This window comes from Psittacula echo (genome assembly GCF_963264785.1).
Source record: "Psittacula echo genome assembly, chromosome: 7".
NCBI lineage: Eukaryota > Metazoa > Chordata > Aves > Psittaciformes > Psittacidae > Psittacula > Psittacula echo.
The window spans coordinates 40,561,527-40,578,725 of record NC_137740.1 but is presented as its reverse complement, the minus strand read 5'-3'; the positions used below and the strand labels follow the sequence as shown (position 1 = coordinate 40,578,725).

Below are 17,199 nucleotides of genomic sequence, written 5' to 3'. Positions count from 1 at the left end.
TGCTTTAATTAGACATACAGCTTAGTAATAACTCTAATAAGTTTTTATTTGGCCTTGGAACATGGAAACCATCATCTATTAGAGGAAAAATTATACTAGTAATTGTTTTCATAATCATAACTTAGCCACTCTGCAAAACATCAGCAGATTTTAATGCAAGTAATAATGTAGCTTGACTAGCCATTGAAATGTGTCTCTTCCTCACGGAATTTTAACTTTGCAAGAATGACACAAAGCCAAGTCTTTCATTCATAATCAGAATTACTTCTCCAACTTCTCTCTAAACAGCAAAATCTGAATCACAAAACCCCAAAGTTATATGAACTCAATTAAAAAAAAAACCAAAACCAAAACCACCAACCAACCAAACCAACCAACCAACCAAAAATCATGTATAACTGTTTGCTTGTTCTTTTGTCAACTTTCCAGTAGCAACCAGTTACTGGGGTTCATGTTTTCCATTATTCACATCTTTTAAAAGTCTATTAGAGAAAATTAAAACTACACCTTTCTCCATAGCTAAGATGCTGGCTCCCCAGAAAACTGCATCAGGCTACATATTCTGAATTCCTTTCTCATTCCTTCCATTGGCTCACTGTTCTCCAAATATCAGATATCTTCCCTTTATTTCTCAGTCCCTTTCCATTTTCTATGTTTGCAATTCATCTTACAATCAGGTGACTAGTATTCTAAGACATAAGGTGAAAGGCATTAGAAGCAAATCAGATTCCACTTCTCTGCTGCCAAACACACTTCCTGAATCTAAACATAGACTCTAAATAGGACCTAAATACAGCAGTATCTGCTTCCACTTCGAAGTCTAAGCATTACAGGGAAGGCAGTACAGTATTAGGAGCAGACAAGAACATTCAACTGAGATTTTCCAGTGCTACTTAATACTTTGCAGTACATGAATATGAGTAGCTTACCAAATTCTTCCTATATAAATCAAGATGCATGCAGATCAGCATTCCATTAAGACATATATGGGACTGAAAAAAACACTTAGCAGTGCAAGAAAACTGTCAGAAAGCTGGCAGCTATTAATTTATTTTGCAGGGACTGATTCATTGGCAAGTGAGTGGGTCATAGTCTACTTTGCATATAGCACAGTTTTACTGTTCAAAGTGTCTATAGAAACTAAAAGAAAGCATGTTATCAATACAAGCCTATGATTCTAGCATTTCACTCAATCATAAAACCTTTATTTTTACAAAAATAAGTGGAATTTTGCTTAAGGGAAGTAAAATATTATGAAAGTTTTACAAATTTTAAGTATTTCATTTTCACTATCCCCTGAAAAGTAATCAACAGAGGAAACCCCTGCTGCACCTGTGTATCATTTAGAATATTTCAGAATTTTGAATTAAATACCATCTTTGAACATAAGAATTCCTTCTGAAGTGGTCACTGACCACCTATTCTGAAACAAACAATCCAGATGATCTGTTTGGGTATCAGGAACACACTGAGACTGAAACATGAAGCTAATTAATTTCTTAAGGGTTTTATCTGAAGGACAAAACCTTTAGTTACCTCTAAAAAGACATGAAATTCTTGCAAATCAGAATGCATGAATATGTATTTCTGTTTAGTGGATTTTTATGTGTTCTTAAGTGCTGTACATAATAGGCAACATTTCAATTATGTGAAGCATTTCTGTCTTGACCACAAAGACAGCAAAATTAGAAGTTAACATGAGAGCAACTTGAAGAGCAATATTATATTATTTTACCACATTTTCAAGCTATAAATCAATTAGAGCCTTAATTTCCTTAATTTTGGTTTGTTTTATTTCACTTGCTGAAGGCTTTTTGGTAGCAAAGGCTCCTGCTGCAAGTTCCCTCTTCTTGATCTGAATTTTCAGCATATTTTCTTCCACTGAATCCTTCACAATGAACTGAAATACAAAAAAAGGCCCCATTGAAATGTTGGGGTTTGTTGTTTGGGTTTTGTTGTTTTTTTTTTTTGGGGGGGGGGGTTCTCAGGGGAAGCGTGTTGTGGTTTTTTTTTTTTAATTAAATGTTTAGGATGGGACATTTAGGTACTTAGGGGAAAAAAATAGCTGAGTAAGCCTAAAGCACACTTACATTTTGTTACTACTTTGCGAAGCAAACACAAAAGGGAAGGGTTTCAGTGCAGACAGATAAAAAGGTTTTGCATTTTAAACACACACACTCCCTTTTTTTAACACTTATTGGAAGAATATTTATCTCTTATTTGCTACTTACATGAGAAGAGAACCAGTCTTCAATTTCCCAAATAATGTTTTTTGTTACCAGGTATTAATGAGACATACCAGCTGCTCTTCTGCAGCCAAACAAGCTGCTATGACAAAGGCAAAAGCATTCTACGTACTTTCAAGACAATAAGCTAACAGCCAGGCCAGGTAACAGAATTACTACCCCATATAAATCAATCCAAATAGCTCACAACAGGGAGATCCGATTTCTAAAATTATTATTTCACAGGAAGTGGCTTACATTTAACATAATCTTACAATCCAAAGCCCACACTTCAAAAATCACATCACAACTTTTGAGTTTACTGGTGAGACTATGATGTCACAATTCTTTTAAAAATACAACAAAGCTTTCTAGAAAATAATTTATTTATTCATAATCAGAACACTGGTCCAACAGATCATCTCTCAACTCACCTTAGTTATGACAACATTATGCTTCTGACCCAGCCTGTGACACCTGTCAAAACACTGGTCTTCTGCAGCAGGATTCCAAGCCTATCAATAGCAGTAATGACTAAGTTAAATAACCACTGGTCAAAATACATAATAAAATGCACATAGAATCACAAGGAAGTTATCTGATGATGACAGAAGTACCACCATCTCTTGTACAAATACTGCCTGCAGATTAATTACTCGCAACCTAATTTCTCACTTAAGTATCCCAATATAAGGAAAGCTTTGAGAACTTCTGGTTATATATTCATAACAAGCAGGAACTTGTAAACAGGCAAATGCTTTAAAAACTAGGTTGGTCAGGAGTCTAGGAGACATCAAAACAATCTTGTTATCATTTTATTTCTGAAATAAACACTGTATATACTAACTGCCTCAGTACTCTTTTCCTGATAACAAAACCTAAACCAGCTGAACACAGGCAGTTAATTCATCAGTAGACTAAGTCCCCTTGTCCTTAAAAAAGGAAGGCCACGTATTCTTCCATTAGTACATGCAATAATCATGAAGGTAGTTAGAACAAGGAACTTGCAGAACACAAAATAATAGTGTAGCTGTTCCTACTTATGCTTAGGATATAACACTAAATATAAGGATTTGGGAAATTCCAAGTCTGCTCTGCATTTTTCCAGCATGTTTTTTCTATTTAAAGGTATAATGCTACTCATTGTCACATAACAGATATTTAAATCTAGCTAAAATGTAATCGTAGTCTGTCTGTGATAAGCAAGTCTCACGCAATGGGCTCACCTTGCCATGTCTCCCACATAATGAAAGCTACCTAGGAACTCTTCTTAACAACTTCTTTCTACAGAATGGGGGAAAGAAAAGTACTAGGCTAGCACAAAGAAAAGATTATTTAGATTCTAAGAACCTCTGATGCCTAAACCCACTTAAGACATCAAGCTGCAAGATAGAAGCCAAACACGTCTTGCTTCTCCAATGTAAGATAGTGAGCAGAAGTACAACAAATGATGAATCTGTCACTGCAAGATGAACATTCCTGGCTATGTAGAGCAAACTGTTCCAATACTAATCTGACTGAAGGAAGAAGATGATGTCTTGAGGAAAGACCTAACCCCATCATGCACAAGCATGTTCCATTCTATCTTTGGTGTAATCAAGTAGGACCAGAGTGTACTACTCTCACTCCTCTCATCAGTTCAAAGGAAAACTGAACCGAAATACCTCTGTGCCTTTCTGCAGTATCTCATACAAAGGATACTGTATTTTATATGGGAAAATATAAAGAAACTCGAGCCTCAGAGAAACCTGTATACTTGTGGTACTCTCAGATTAGAGGTTTGTATCTTCCTAAAGGTGAGAATTCAGCAGATAGGACTGTATTTAAACAAACACTGTAAAAAGGAGGGGGGGGCATAGTCTGTGGTTGGGTAAATGCTAGTCCCTTGCACTGTGATACAACACCTCTCAGCAGACCTCTAAGCTACAGTTCTACAACAAATCCACAGAATTTGAGTAGAAAAACTGTTTTTTTTCCACTAGCTCCAGAGGTTTTTCTGCTTCTTAAATCCTATTATTGCCGCTCATTCGTTTCAAAGTATGCTAATGCACGACTGCATCTTATTCAGCACTGAACATTCAAACATGAGATCATAAAAGTCATGTGGTCCCACTGCCCCTTCATCAAATATAAGTAGTCAACCACTGCCATATGGGGTGGCTACCATTATATGATGGTTACCAGCAGGATGAGGAGTTGTTCAATGGTATAGGTGTATAAAAGCTTCAATCATATTTGGTTGTGGTTTGTGAGATGTAACTATATACTGTAGATGAGTCAGTGTCAACAATGCTTAACTTATTTTCTTACAACCGCTTGCTGCAGGACAGTGTATGCATAACACCTCATTATCTTCACAGAAAACTGAAATTCTCTTGGACTTCCCATAAGTTTTCTTATTCAGAGAATTCTTAAAAAGAACCCAACCAAACAGTTAGACTAGATGGTGGTGTGCTGCTGAAGGTCCCTTCCAACTGAACTATTGAATGAAACACATACAATGACAGTACTTGTGAATATGTATTACAATTCATAAGAAACCTTTTCCAAGGCAACTGCTCCATATTCTCACTCATATTTAATTCCTTTAGTTCATTAAGTAAATAGCTTTTGTCTTTATGCTGTTGAATATCAAGTTACTGATAACAATCTAGTACTTTATTACTGGTATAACCAGATGCCCAAGTCCAAAGTTACACTATTATTTTAATTTACTTTGGTTTGTTTTGAAGTGCACAAACTGCAGAATTTGTCTCAGTTTCCAACTGGCAAAAAACCAGGACATCAGAGAGAGGAGTACAGAGTGAACAGGGAAATTCAATTTTGTACAATGACACAAAAAGACATAAACCAATTTAAGAACACCATTTTGCTATCAATAAATGTAATTTATATTTTTATTCCTTACAAATGATTTTGCATTCCCAAGTGCTTTAATGAAAGGAAAAAATGTCATAAATTTAGGTATCACCATCTTTCTCAGTCTCCTACAACTACAAAAAGTAACCTCAGACTAATATCTGTATTTTTAAATAAATACACAAAAATAACAGAAGAGACTAGAGCAGAGAAGCACTACACTGTACCACAGGAAAAAAAAAAATACACTGTTCCTGAATTTTCACTTTATGGCTTTTGAAGTTATTAAACAGAACAAACAGAAAAAACACATACAGAAGTGTCGGACAGAAAAAAAAAGAAAGAAATAAAGAAGGAATAGATATCAAATGCTACACTGTGTTACAGCACTTTGTTAACAATGCTACTAATATTCTTTCTATTCACAGTAAATAATAGCACAAAAATACTATGTTAGAATAAAAATGTGCCAGGGAAACAAATTAAGAAAACCCCTATTTGCCCTTTAACAGGTACTCATCAGTATCATTCATTCTCAGAGGGCCTTTCCTTGTACCTCCTAGGAAAACACCAAAAGGAGGTTCACCTAGATGTAAGCCAGATCATTATTAACAACCTATTACTCACAGGATCCATTAAAAACACTCGGGAGGCTGCTGTCAGATTTAATCCAACTCCACCTGCTTTCAGAGACAAAAGCATTACAGTTGGGGATCCTGCTTGGCTGCTTTGGAAACACTGAATTGCTTCTACTCTTTTCTTCTGTGCCATTGATCCATCCAAACGAGTAAAGGCAAACCCTGATTCTCTGAAGAGAAAGTAGAAATGTTCAACTTACCAATCCATTTACTGTAACAACAGGAAAAAAAAAATAAAATCAAAATCCCAATCACTATATTGAAATAATTTTGTTTTGAGAAATTTTCTAAAACACTAAAAAAATGCGTTCATTAAAAATGACAGTTGTTCTACTTACTTCAAGGGATTTTCTATCAGTGACAGGAAAGTTGTAAACTGAGAAACAACTAGACATTTAGCAGTTGGATCATCCCTCCGTAGTTCTATCAAAGCATGCATGAGAGCATTTATCTGAAATCAAATAAAGACTTATGCAGCTTATTCTGACTTGGTTAGATCCTACTCCTATAGGCGCTTTGATGAGTTTCAACTGAGAAATCACTGCTCAGCAATACCTTTTAAATGAATTAATCTTAAATTCTGTGTGTGTGGTTTCTTTTAGCTTCCACAGGAACATAAGGGTTGAGCACTTTTAATGGTGACTGATGGTGCTTTGGGGAAGAGGATTCACAAACCATTCTCCAGACATACTTCTCCCTGTCAGGGGTCAGTAAGGTCCCTGCCTCCAGGACATATGAAGGACAAAAAAAAAAAAAAGTACGAACAGAGTACTGGAATTCTGAAAAGCAAGGCTTAAGAAAGGTACAGCCCTGAGGCAAGTGTTCTACTTAGCAATAATCAAGAAGCAAGAAAGGCTTCCCCTGGGAATATTCAAGCAAGCAAGCTATGCAAGACCCTTAGCCAGGTGTGACAGAGAACAAGGAGGCACCAGAAGCACTCTTGAGACCAACATGAGAACAAAAAGAACACTGAATTGGATCTGAGGCAAAAGAACATTGCCAGTTTTCTCATGTAAGGTTTAGCTATGATGAGGTAAAGAACCACTAACTAAAGAAGGCAAGTAACTGCACCAGGTAAAAAATAAAAATTAATTAATAAATAAGTAAATTTATTCCAGAGCACAATGTCCTAAATTAGGTCTCAGGCCTCCACAGAAAAATTTTTAGGGAATAAATTTATAGCCAAGTTTTGAAAGAATAACAATTTAAAAAAAAATGAAAAAAAATAATGCTTCAGAAAAATCAATCTCAAACAGGTCGAAGTACAAGCAGAAAGATTTAATTTCTTGCAGTGAATGCACAGTGAAGGTGGGGCAAAAAACGTGACAGACCTTGAGAAACCAGTCTGCAAACCAAAATAAAAATCTCACTAGTTTATCTGACAAGTGTTATATTGAACATATGATGCCCAGTTAGTTTTGCCCTCTAGAGGAAAATGCATATTCTTTAGACAAGTTTTAAAAAAGGACTTACGCAGCTTTTTAGTTTCTAAAAGTAAATTAAGAGCTAAATAATCTCTACTCTATAGTAGTTCTATACCCACAGAAACCTTAAGAAACAAAAGGCAAATCAGTAGCTTTTTTATCAAAAGTCTCACATAATTAGTACACATCTCTGTACAGCACAATGACCATTATCAAATTACAACTGGTGCTCCTTTTCTCTTGTTTCCCTGCTGCAAAGTTTGGGATGAGATTTTATTACGTATTTTCTCCCGTGCTGACTAGTCTGTGAAGACTTTCAAATAATAAAGTTATGCATATGTAAAGTATGTTCAGTGTATTTACATAAATATTCTAGAGAGTGCTCTACAAAACCATAACAAAGCCAAGTAAAACACTATGAAATGTACCTTTGAACTGGATATCCACTCCTGATCAGACTTCTTTTCATTACTGGAATCTATTTCCCCTTCCAGGGGACATTCCACCAAATGCTCTGCTCGAAGCTCACTCCTACAGAGAGGACATTTGGCATTTGGCTACAAAAAAAGCCCAAATGACATTAGAAAAAACATATTAAAATTAAATTATTTAGAGTGCTAAAGATCAACTTTCAGAAGTACCTTTCAGGAAATTATTGGTGTTAATACAAAAAAAGTCCTCAAGGATTCATTTGTAACACAACTGCTTTGTCATTTCTGACATGACAATAGAAACATTTCTGAGAACATCAGGTGACACAAATATTACGTTTTAAAAACACTCAGTCTTTCTTAAAAGTGGTTGTCTTTCTGGCCATATTTATACCTGAAATAAGCAGCTAAAGACTTAAAAGCAATCAAATATTTGGACTATGGGGAGAAGACTAAAATATCACAAAAATAAACTGTCTTTCAAAGACAAGTCATTCTTTGTAGCTAAGAAAGATCTTGTTAACCCTTTTTCTTCAAAGCCTGCACAGAAATAACAGCAATCTGATGAAACATGCTTTGTCAGGGCCAGACACAGAGTATCTTTACTTCTTCCCTAATAGAGATAAGAAATGAAGCATAATTTAACACCAAGGTTTGGGTTTTTTTTTCTCTGAAGTATACTCTAGATAAGGCAGAGTTTACAATTTATGCCCCAGCACTTCCACGAGACTACTCACAAAATTTAACAAAGACACTGCGCACTATGCAAATACACAACTTCGCAGAGCAAAAATAACAAGCACGAAAAGCTTTTGCCTAACAGCAACCTTTTAAAATTAGCTAACTCGGTTTATATAGCAATCTGGCCACAGAACCAAGGCATCTTTAAACAGGCTGCAAAACAGACCTCACAAAGCAGATGAATACTGGAAGCTGCTAATCTGGAACAAACTTCTAGCCAGTTAAAGAGGCTAGTGGTCATAGTCTACATACATGAATTTATTGCAGTAAGAAAAGATAACCTTTGAAGAGACAGAATCTCAACACAAATGAACCTGAAGTTTCCAAAATGTAGTTACAAATGAACCATTCCCCATTTGCCAGCAACCAAAAAAAATCCTCCAATAACAAGACAAAATAAATGAATTCTAATAAATCTGAAAATAAATCTGAAGAAAAAAAAAAAAAAAATCCTAACAGTGCTCACAGAGACTTCTCAGTTTGTTATACAAATCTTTGTGCATCCCTTCTCCAATTCAGTACTAGTCAAAGCCAACTCAAAAACCTAAAATGCAACTAAACAATGCCAATACAAATAATGTAAGACTTGCAGTGAAAGTATGTAAGAGTGAAAAAACTGTCTTGCTATCAACAACTAGGAAAAAAACCAATACTGTAGAGATTTTACAGCTTCATTGGGACTTCTGAAGCTAACCTGAGTGAAAGACGGAAATTAAAGGTGTTAATTTTAAAGCTGTTAACTACTAAGAAAGCTTTTCCAATTTCAGAATATATTTTTAGGTTAACATTAGAACAATAAAATGTTATCCAAGTTTGTAACCAATGAAAGGCTAAACTTGTCACTCAGCAGTTTTGGGCTGGCAGCTTCACATCCCATGCCTCGCTAATGGCCTAATATTCTGACTTGTATTACTAATGGAAACCACAGGCATACTGGCTGGCAGAATCCTGTTTGAACTCAAGCTGGTTTGCGGAAGGAGGCATGCTTTAAGTTCATTTGCTTTGTTTTAAAGGTGGTAAGTACTTTCCCAGAGCTATTTACTAGGAGAGAGTTGCACTATAACCAGTCAGGCACAGGAACTACCCAACTGAGATGAGCACTAGCACAGACACTTATGTCAAAAAAGAGAATTCCCCAACTCTGGAATTTAGATGTCTGTCAGTGTTTTAGCTGGAAGCTGCAACACCTTCCTTGGAAATTGATTTAAATTAGGAAGCATTTTGAACATAAGAAAAGCTTACTCACTGCTTTAGAAACTCATGATAGTTCAAGAGCAGAATCTACTATTTCACTACTATGTAAGCTATCTACAGAACAATGTGGGATCGTACAAAGATCCTAGTTCTGCAGATTCCAAGGTGCCTTCCAGACAAAGCACAGTAAATAACTTGACTGTATAGTCAAGTAATCCAGGTTCCACCACATCACAACCTGATTTATTTCTCTGCATGCCTAACTACACCTGAAGGCTAAGTAGGGGCACTGACTCTACTACAGACATATCAAGAACCTCTGCACTGGAACAAGGCCTCTTCTCTATTCCTTAGAGAACAATTTCACATCACTAGTTTCCCCTCAAAATTCTCAGAGACTTTCAACTAGGATCAGAACATTGCATGTCTGGCAACAAAACAAAGTCAAACTGCATGCAAGATAGATAACACTCCCTAACTTTGTCTTGTTGGGTTGACTAATTATGCACAAGCAGGGACTAATTTGTCCTCTGCCACCTCCTATAGAGAATACCACCTAGATTTAGCCTGGCACTTGCAGCTCTACTGTGGCTGAGTACAATTCCAGAAAGGAAGTGCTGCAGCACTGGATACCGATGGCAAGATTACCACACTATCAGATTCCCCTAGAAAGGAAAAGGCAAACAAGAAGAAAAAGTATAGCTTAGAAGCACACAAGAAAAAGACACACTATGTTTAAAAAAAAAAAAAAAAAAAAAGAAATCAATCAAAAGACATGCACAAGCTTATTCTGGAGACAGTCCAGAGACGGGCCATAAAGATGCCCTCTAGCAAGGCAGCTCTTTCACAGCAGAAGGTTATCAGCTTGGAATAAGGAGAATAGACATGATTTTACTTCAACAGTCAACTTCCAATACACAACTCTGATCTCTTTCAGGTACAACAAAATACACATATATCACACCACATAAAAGCAGTAAAGAGGCATCGAGCCATATGGAGGAATATAATGCAGCACTGGTTGCCATCATTTTTACCTTAGGGACAAAGTAAGGTGAGAACTGGGAAAAAGGTCTTTGAAAATACTGGTGAACCTTAAAACTGTTGATTTTGAAAGCCACTCTTAATAGTTTGACTTTACGACAACAGTTTTTATAACTCCGCTGGTAACTACGTTTACACTGTTCATGTATGATTTAAAGGAACAATAGCTAGATGTCCTTCTGGTGATACCAGTTCATCACTTTCAAATAGCCATTACAATTAACTGCAACCATAGAACAACCAACCTGCTCACTTCTAATGACTTCAAAAATACATGGCCTACAAAACACATGCGCACAGCGTGTTATCACAGGAAGAGTTAGCGATTCCAAACAAACTGCACATTCTTCATCTGAACCAGAGCTCAGAACCAACTTCATTTTGCTCACTAATACCTCACGCAGTTCTTCAGGAGTTTTACTATCTGCAAATATAGAAAGATACTTAGAAACAGAGATTTTTATACAGGAAACATTCTGAGGTGGCATACATCAAACAGTTCTATTAATCAAAATGTAAGTAGGACAGTTTATACACAATGAGGGTATAGCCTACCATGTATAAAACCACAAACTGGCTAGTACTGCAGAAAACTCTAACCTACAATTTCAAAACACATGAAGAGTAATCTTACTTGGAAAAAATGATAATTAGAATTCTAAGAAACTCGACAGTGGTAAGTATATATGCAACACAATGCCTAACGGGAACCAGAATTTTTCATATGGCAGCTGTTCAGGTAGTAACACTGCTACAGAGTTGACATTATTTATGGTTAAGATTGCTTTATTTCATTTTTTAAGAAATTCAAATAATACGAGTTACTAATTAACTTCTAAATAACTGTTGAACAATTATCCAATCACTTCTCCACCCTGTATTTTTCAGGAAGATAAATTACAACCTTCTAAGCAAGACTCTGACTATCTCTCATGGTCTTTCAGTTTCCTGAAAAACCATGCCTATAACCAATGGCATCTCAAAATAGGATTTTTGAGAATCCTCAAATTTAGAGTATTTCAAACAGACTATACATGCTCTTGAAAGAAATACATACAGTTTTTAACACTAAGCAGCTGTACAGTTCTGGCTTATCAAAAATAGAATTTTACTCTTCTTTCACCCTTTCTTACAGCCATAACAAAGTCAGAGCTGACAAAGCTACCAATCTACAAGCCATTCCTGAAAGCTCCTCTACATCTTCTCTCCTGAGGCAAAGAAAAAAATTTACTGTAAAAGCACTTCTGTAAATTATTACAACAGATACACTGCTCTTTAACAAGCCTTGTGCATTTTGGCTCTGTAGAGGACCTCTTTGTTCATATTTGAGTATGTGCTAGGGTACCCACTTCTCAAACATATGGTATGAAAAAAATAAAGGTAACAAAGCTAAAAGTTCAAGCTGAAAAGAGGAAGGCTGAAGCTAGAAAGGCTTGGAAAACAAATGTGTTTCTGTTCTTGAATACGAAGTGCAAGTCCTGCTTTTAAAAACACAGGAACCAAAAGTATTCACTCACCAGCTGAAAAACTAGACGAAGATGTATTTATACACAGACGACGATGACAACAAAGCTGCCTCAATCTGAGGAGGACACCAAGGATGTCAGCATAGTGAGCTAGTACAGTCCCTTCACTGAAAAATCTGAACATAAGTTTCATTGTTAGTGTGAAATGCTACAGCCTGAAGTAACAGAAGACATCAAGTGATGAAGTCTAGCTATTAGAATGATATTCTAATTTTTCACTTTCCTGTTTGAATATAATTTTCTCAAATCCTTGTCTGAACAAGGTACAAAAGGCTACCAGTAGCATGTTCTACGTAGAAGAAAATACTAACACATGGTCACAAAAATTTTAAGGCCATTCTTTACATAGCCAGTATCCCCTTCTAATACATAGCTCTGCAATAGTTTCTACTTTACTCTTCAGAGCTGAACAGATGCTATACTCATTTGCAATTTTTAGCTTACAGCATACAAATTGATAACACTTTGCTAATAAAGCTAACATAATCAAAACTTCCAAACCACTAAGTCTGTGGTATCAAACTCCAATCTTCAGAATTAAGAAAGCCTTCTACTCACCTGCTAATAGCAGCTTTGCCCTCCTTCTTCACTGACTGATAGATTTGTTTCTCTTCCTCTGTGAGTGTAACATACTGAATGAGTACTTTTCGTTCTGGTAACTCCAAAACAGGTTTTCCTTTAACCTCACTTCTTTTAGTTCTTCTAAGGGTAATACTCCTAATCAGAGACTGTAAACGCCTAAAAAGATATATATCAACAACACATTACCCAGCTGGGGTTGTTTCATTTTCACTTTTGTTTTTCTAGTTCATTGCATAAATACATGGTCTGTACAAAATCCAAGACCAACAGTACAATATAATTCATTAATCTGAAATACCAAATAATTTGAATCATTTAATATTAAAGAGAACTACAAAATTGAAATGAGAACTGATACCAACTGCATTTCAAGCGTGAAACACTGATTAGTCACACTGCCCAAGCACTGGTAGTCATACTCTTTCATAAACCCTTTGGGAACACTTCGTACCGAAGTCCTCCGGGAGATCCCATTGTGACTGGACGTTGAATTGTTCTGTGCCACCACTCTCGATCAGTAAAAGGCTTCAGTTTTAAGAAGGAAATAAGTGACCACAAATCCTTTACAGAATTCTGAATAGGAGTGCCTAAACAGAAAACAAAAGATTGCAAAACCTCAAAGAAAGTAAAAAAAATACAAATTTTAGTTGAAGTGACAGTTTAGTGCTTTCTTCAAACCATACATCACAGATGAGGTCTCTTATAACTAGGCTGACATGTCATTAAGTATAACATGTATTTTTTAATTGAACTATCACAAAACACATACATGAGTGAGAAAACTGCAGCTCTCTAGGAGACTTGGCTGTTAATTTTTCCATTTCAGCTTCACGAGCAGCAATCACAATCACGGTAAGTTACATTTAAGGATCATATGCTTGCATGGTCCCTGGCAGTTTTTAGGATTACTATTACATTTCAAAAGCTACTGAAGTTCCAATAAGCACATAAAAGTGTGAACTTTTAAACTGATGTAACATGACAGATCATAAATAGGTCCCTTTTTCCTTGCACTTCTATCAAACCTGTGTATCCAAAGTTATTTTCAAATTTGTCTAACTGAATAAAAACTGAAAAAAAAAAAAAAACCAAACAACCCAACCCCAAACAAAAAAAAACCCAACAAAACAAAAACCCAACACCCACATAAAACCAAGCAAACAAAACAAAAAAAGCTTAAAGAAGACACACCTAAATCGCTCCTAAAATGCAAGCTCAAAAACATTCCAAATGAATCTGAAGTAGATATACATTAACCCAGACATTTTCCAGAAAAATCTGAAGTGGAAACATCAAGCGGCAAACACAAGACAATCTGCACTGCGTTTCCTCTGGTATCAAATATTTTACCTGTAAGAACCCATCTTCTGTGTCCATCCAGATTTAAGGCAGCTTTAGTTTGCTGAGCATTTGGATTCCGTATAGTGTGCCCCTCATCCAACACAATTCTCAGCCACGTGACTTTGTGTAATGGGCTGTCATCTCTCATCTGAAACACAGTATTTAACCTTCCACTAAAATTAAAATACTTTTTCACGACTTGGATTAAGCAAGCTATTAATATAACAATTCCGCAATTAATATTGGAGGATATTTATGTGCACCTTGTTTATTTATCAATACAGAAGAGTAAAACTAAGAATGAGGCATTCTTCCCTTTAGATTTAATGATTCCTGGAAAATGTTACCAGTCTTCTCATATTTAGTATGAGGAATTAGCTACAGCAAAAATAAGCTGAGCCTGAAAAGAAAGGCTTCAAAGACACAGAGATATAGAAAATGTATCATAAAACTAATGTTAAAGATGTAAATCTTCAGGCTTTAAAAATGCTAGAATTTCTATAAAATCATGACTTTACAAATACATCTCATGCAATGAGCTATCTGGCTGCAGCAGCCCACATCAACAAAAACTATGTTTTCATATGTTCCATATTCTTTGAATGTAATAGGCAAAAGGCAGAAATGGGAGCCTCACACCACTGAGATTTGGGAAGATTTACATGCATTTTTTTCTATCCTTAAAAAATGCCTTCCTTAAGTTATCATAATTACAGCCAAATAGTTTTCTCTACAGATGAAATCAATTTTAAAAATAAAATAATAAAAAAAATTAAAAATTTTAAAAAATAAATAAAAATAAAAAATAAAATTAAAATAAAAATAAAGAAATTAATAAAATAAAAATATAAACCCCTGTCTTGGTTATCACAGCAAACCGGTATGAAAGTAGGTAAAGCAAAACTACAACTATAACCTTTTCATTACCTGCCAGAACAGTACTTGAATATACTGCCATCATTAGCCCGAACACTGGAAGTCCTGAACAGTGAGGGGTCTTCAAAGAACACTTTTTCTTATTTACTTACTCCGTAATCAGTAGCCAAGATGTTGTATGTTGTCAGTACAATGTCTTGATCTGAAAGAAATGATGGGTCTCTGCTACGGTCAGAACCGTAATAAATATAAATATTGACATGAAAATCTTGGTGGATGTGTTGTTCAAACTGGTCCTGAAAGAAGAGTTGCCAGAAGTCACGCAAAAGACACTTTGTTAAACGACATGATTGTTAGCATAATATTCTTTTAAAGTTGCCTTAGCTAAAAAACACTTCTTTTGGCTCTGTGACATTCTACATCCACTTTACATAAACAAAAGCCATTTGAATTTGGGTTTCTTTTTACTGCTCCCCAGGTGAAAAGAGGGACTAGAAGTAGTCACCTCAGTCATTAGTAATAGATACAGTATCACATTCCATTAACTATAGCTCTACTTTTTGCACACTATTAATTCACATCTGGATGGTATATGCACTTCAAACCCCACTGTTCCTCCCAAATTGTAATGGAAGAGCTTTAAAGTTTCTTTTTCACTTTCTACCTTCATCTTCTCTTTGTTCATTCTTTCAAAACCTTAGTGGATTAATGACCTACATTTTAACACAAATGACAACACAATTGTTAAAGTATTCATTTTACACAGTATCACAGTATGTTAGAGATTGGAAGGGACCTCAAAAGATCATCTAGTCCAATCCCCCTGCCAGAGCAGGAACACCTAGATAAGGTTACACAGGAATGTGTCCAGGCAGGTTTTGAATGTCTCCAGAGAAGCAGACTCCACAACCCCCCTGGGCAGCCTGTTCCAGTGTTCCATCACCCTCACTGAGAAGAAGTTTCTTCTCAAGTTTAAGTGGAACCTCTTGTGTTCCAGTTTGTACCCATTACCCCTTGTCCTATCATTGTTTGCCACTGAGAAGAGCCTGGCTCCATCCTCGTGACATTCCCCCTTTATATATTTATATACACTAATAAGGTCACCCCTCAGTCTCCTCTTCTCCAAACTATAGAGACCCAGCTCCCTCAGCCTTTCCTCATAAGGGAGATGCTCCACTCCCTTAATCATCTTAGTTGCCCTGTGCTGGACTCTCTCCAGCAGGTCCCTGTCCTTCTTGAACTGAGGGGCCCAGAACTGGACACAATATTTCAGATGCGGACTCACCAGGGCAGAGTAGAGGGGGAGGAGGACCCCTCTCGACCTACTGACCACCCCCCTTCTAATACACCCCAGGATGCCATTGGTCTTCTTGGCCACAAGGGCACAGTGTTGGCTCATGGTCATCCTGCCATCCACTAGGACCCCCAGGTCCCTCTCCCCTACACTGCTCTCTAACAGGTCGTTCCCCAACCTATATTGGAACCTGGGGTTGTTCCTGCCCAGATGCAGGACTCTACACTTTCCCTTGTTATATTTCATCAAGTTTCTCCCTGCCCAACTCTCCAGCCTGTCCAGGTCTTGCTGGATGGCAGCACAGCCTTCTGGCGTGTCAGCCACTCCTCCCAGCTTAGTGTCATCAGCAAACTTGCTCATAGTACACTCAATTCCCTCATCCAGGTCATTGATGTATATTAAATAATACTGGTCCCAGTACTGACCCTTGAGGCACTCCACTAGATACAGGCCTCCAACTAGACACCGCCCCATAGACTACAACTCTCTGGCTTCTCTCCTTCAGCCAGTTCGCAGTCCACCTCACCACCTGATCATCCAGACCACACTTCCTCAGTTTAGCTATGAGGATGCTGTGGGAGACTGTGTCAAATGCTTTGCTGAAGTCAAGGTAGACCACATCCACCGCTCTGCCATCATCCATCCACCGTGTTATTTCCTCATAAAAGGCTAGGAGGTTGGTCAAGCATGACTTCCCCTTGGTAAAGCCATGTTGACTGCCCCTCATAACCCTCTTATTCTTGACATGCCTTAAGATGGCATCAAGGATAAGGTGTTCCATCACTTTCCCAGGGATGGAGGTGAGGCTGACTGGTCTATAGTTACCTGGGTCCTCCTTCTTGCCCCTTTTGAAGACTGGAGTGACATTTGCTTTCCTCCAGTCCACAGGCACCTCTCCCGTTTCCCAAGACTTGGTAAAGGTGATAGAGAAGTGGTCTAGCAATGACTTCCGCCAGTTCCCTCAGCACCCACGGGTGCATCCCATCTGGACCCACGGATTTATGGATGTCCAGATTGCTCAACT

At 37.0% G+C, this 17,199-nt stretch overlaps 1 protein-coding gene across 1 annotated transcript in view; it reads right to left on the bottom strand.

The window, feature by feature from the left end:
* Window positions 1-1,719: 1,719 nt before the first annotated feature.
* HLTF (helicase like transcription factor) overlaps window positions 1,720-17,199 on the bottom strand; it is a 32,375-nt gene continuing 16,895 nt past the window's right edge. The window contains exons 14-24 of the mRNA XM_080622891.1: window positions 15,034-15,177; window positions 14,015-14,153; window positions 13,116-13,251; window positions 12,641-12,820; window positions 12,074-12,198; window positions 10,802-10,980; window positions 7,575-7,703; window positions 6,061-6,173; window positions 5,712-5,892; window positions 2,660-2,740; window positions 1,720-1,900 (exon numbers count right to left, since the gene is read on the bottom strand). Of these exons, the coding sequence (XP_080479017.1) occupies window positions 1,748-1,900; window positions 2,660-2,740; window positions 5,712-5,892; window positions 6,061-6,173; window positions 7,575-7,703; window positions 10,802-10,980; window positions 12,074-12,198; window positions 12,641-12,820; window positions 13,116-13,251; window positions 14,015-14,153; window positions 15,034-15,177 (1,560 nt within the window). The 3' untranslated portion in view covers window positions 1,720-1,747. The remainder of the gene's footprint in view (window positions 1,901-2,659; window positions 2,741-5,711; window positions 5,893-6,060; window positions 6,174-7,574; window positions 7,704-10,801; window positions 10,981-12,073; window positions 12,199-12,640; window positions 12,821-13,115; window positions 13,252-14,014; window positions 14,154-15,033; window positions 15,178-17,199) is intronic.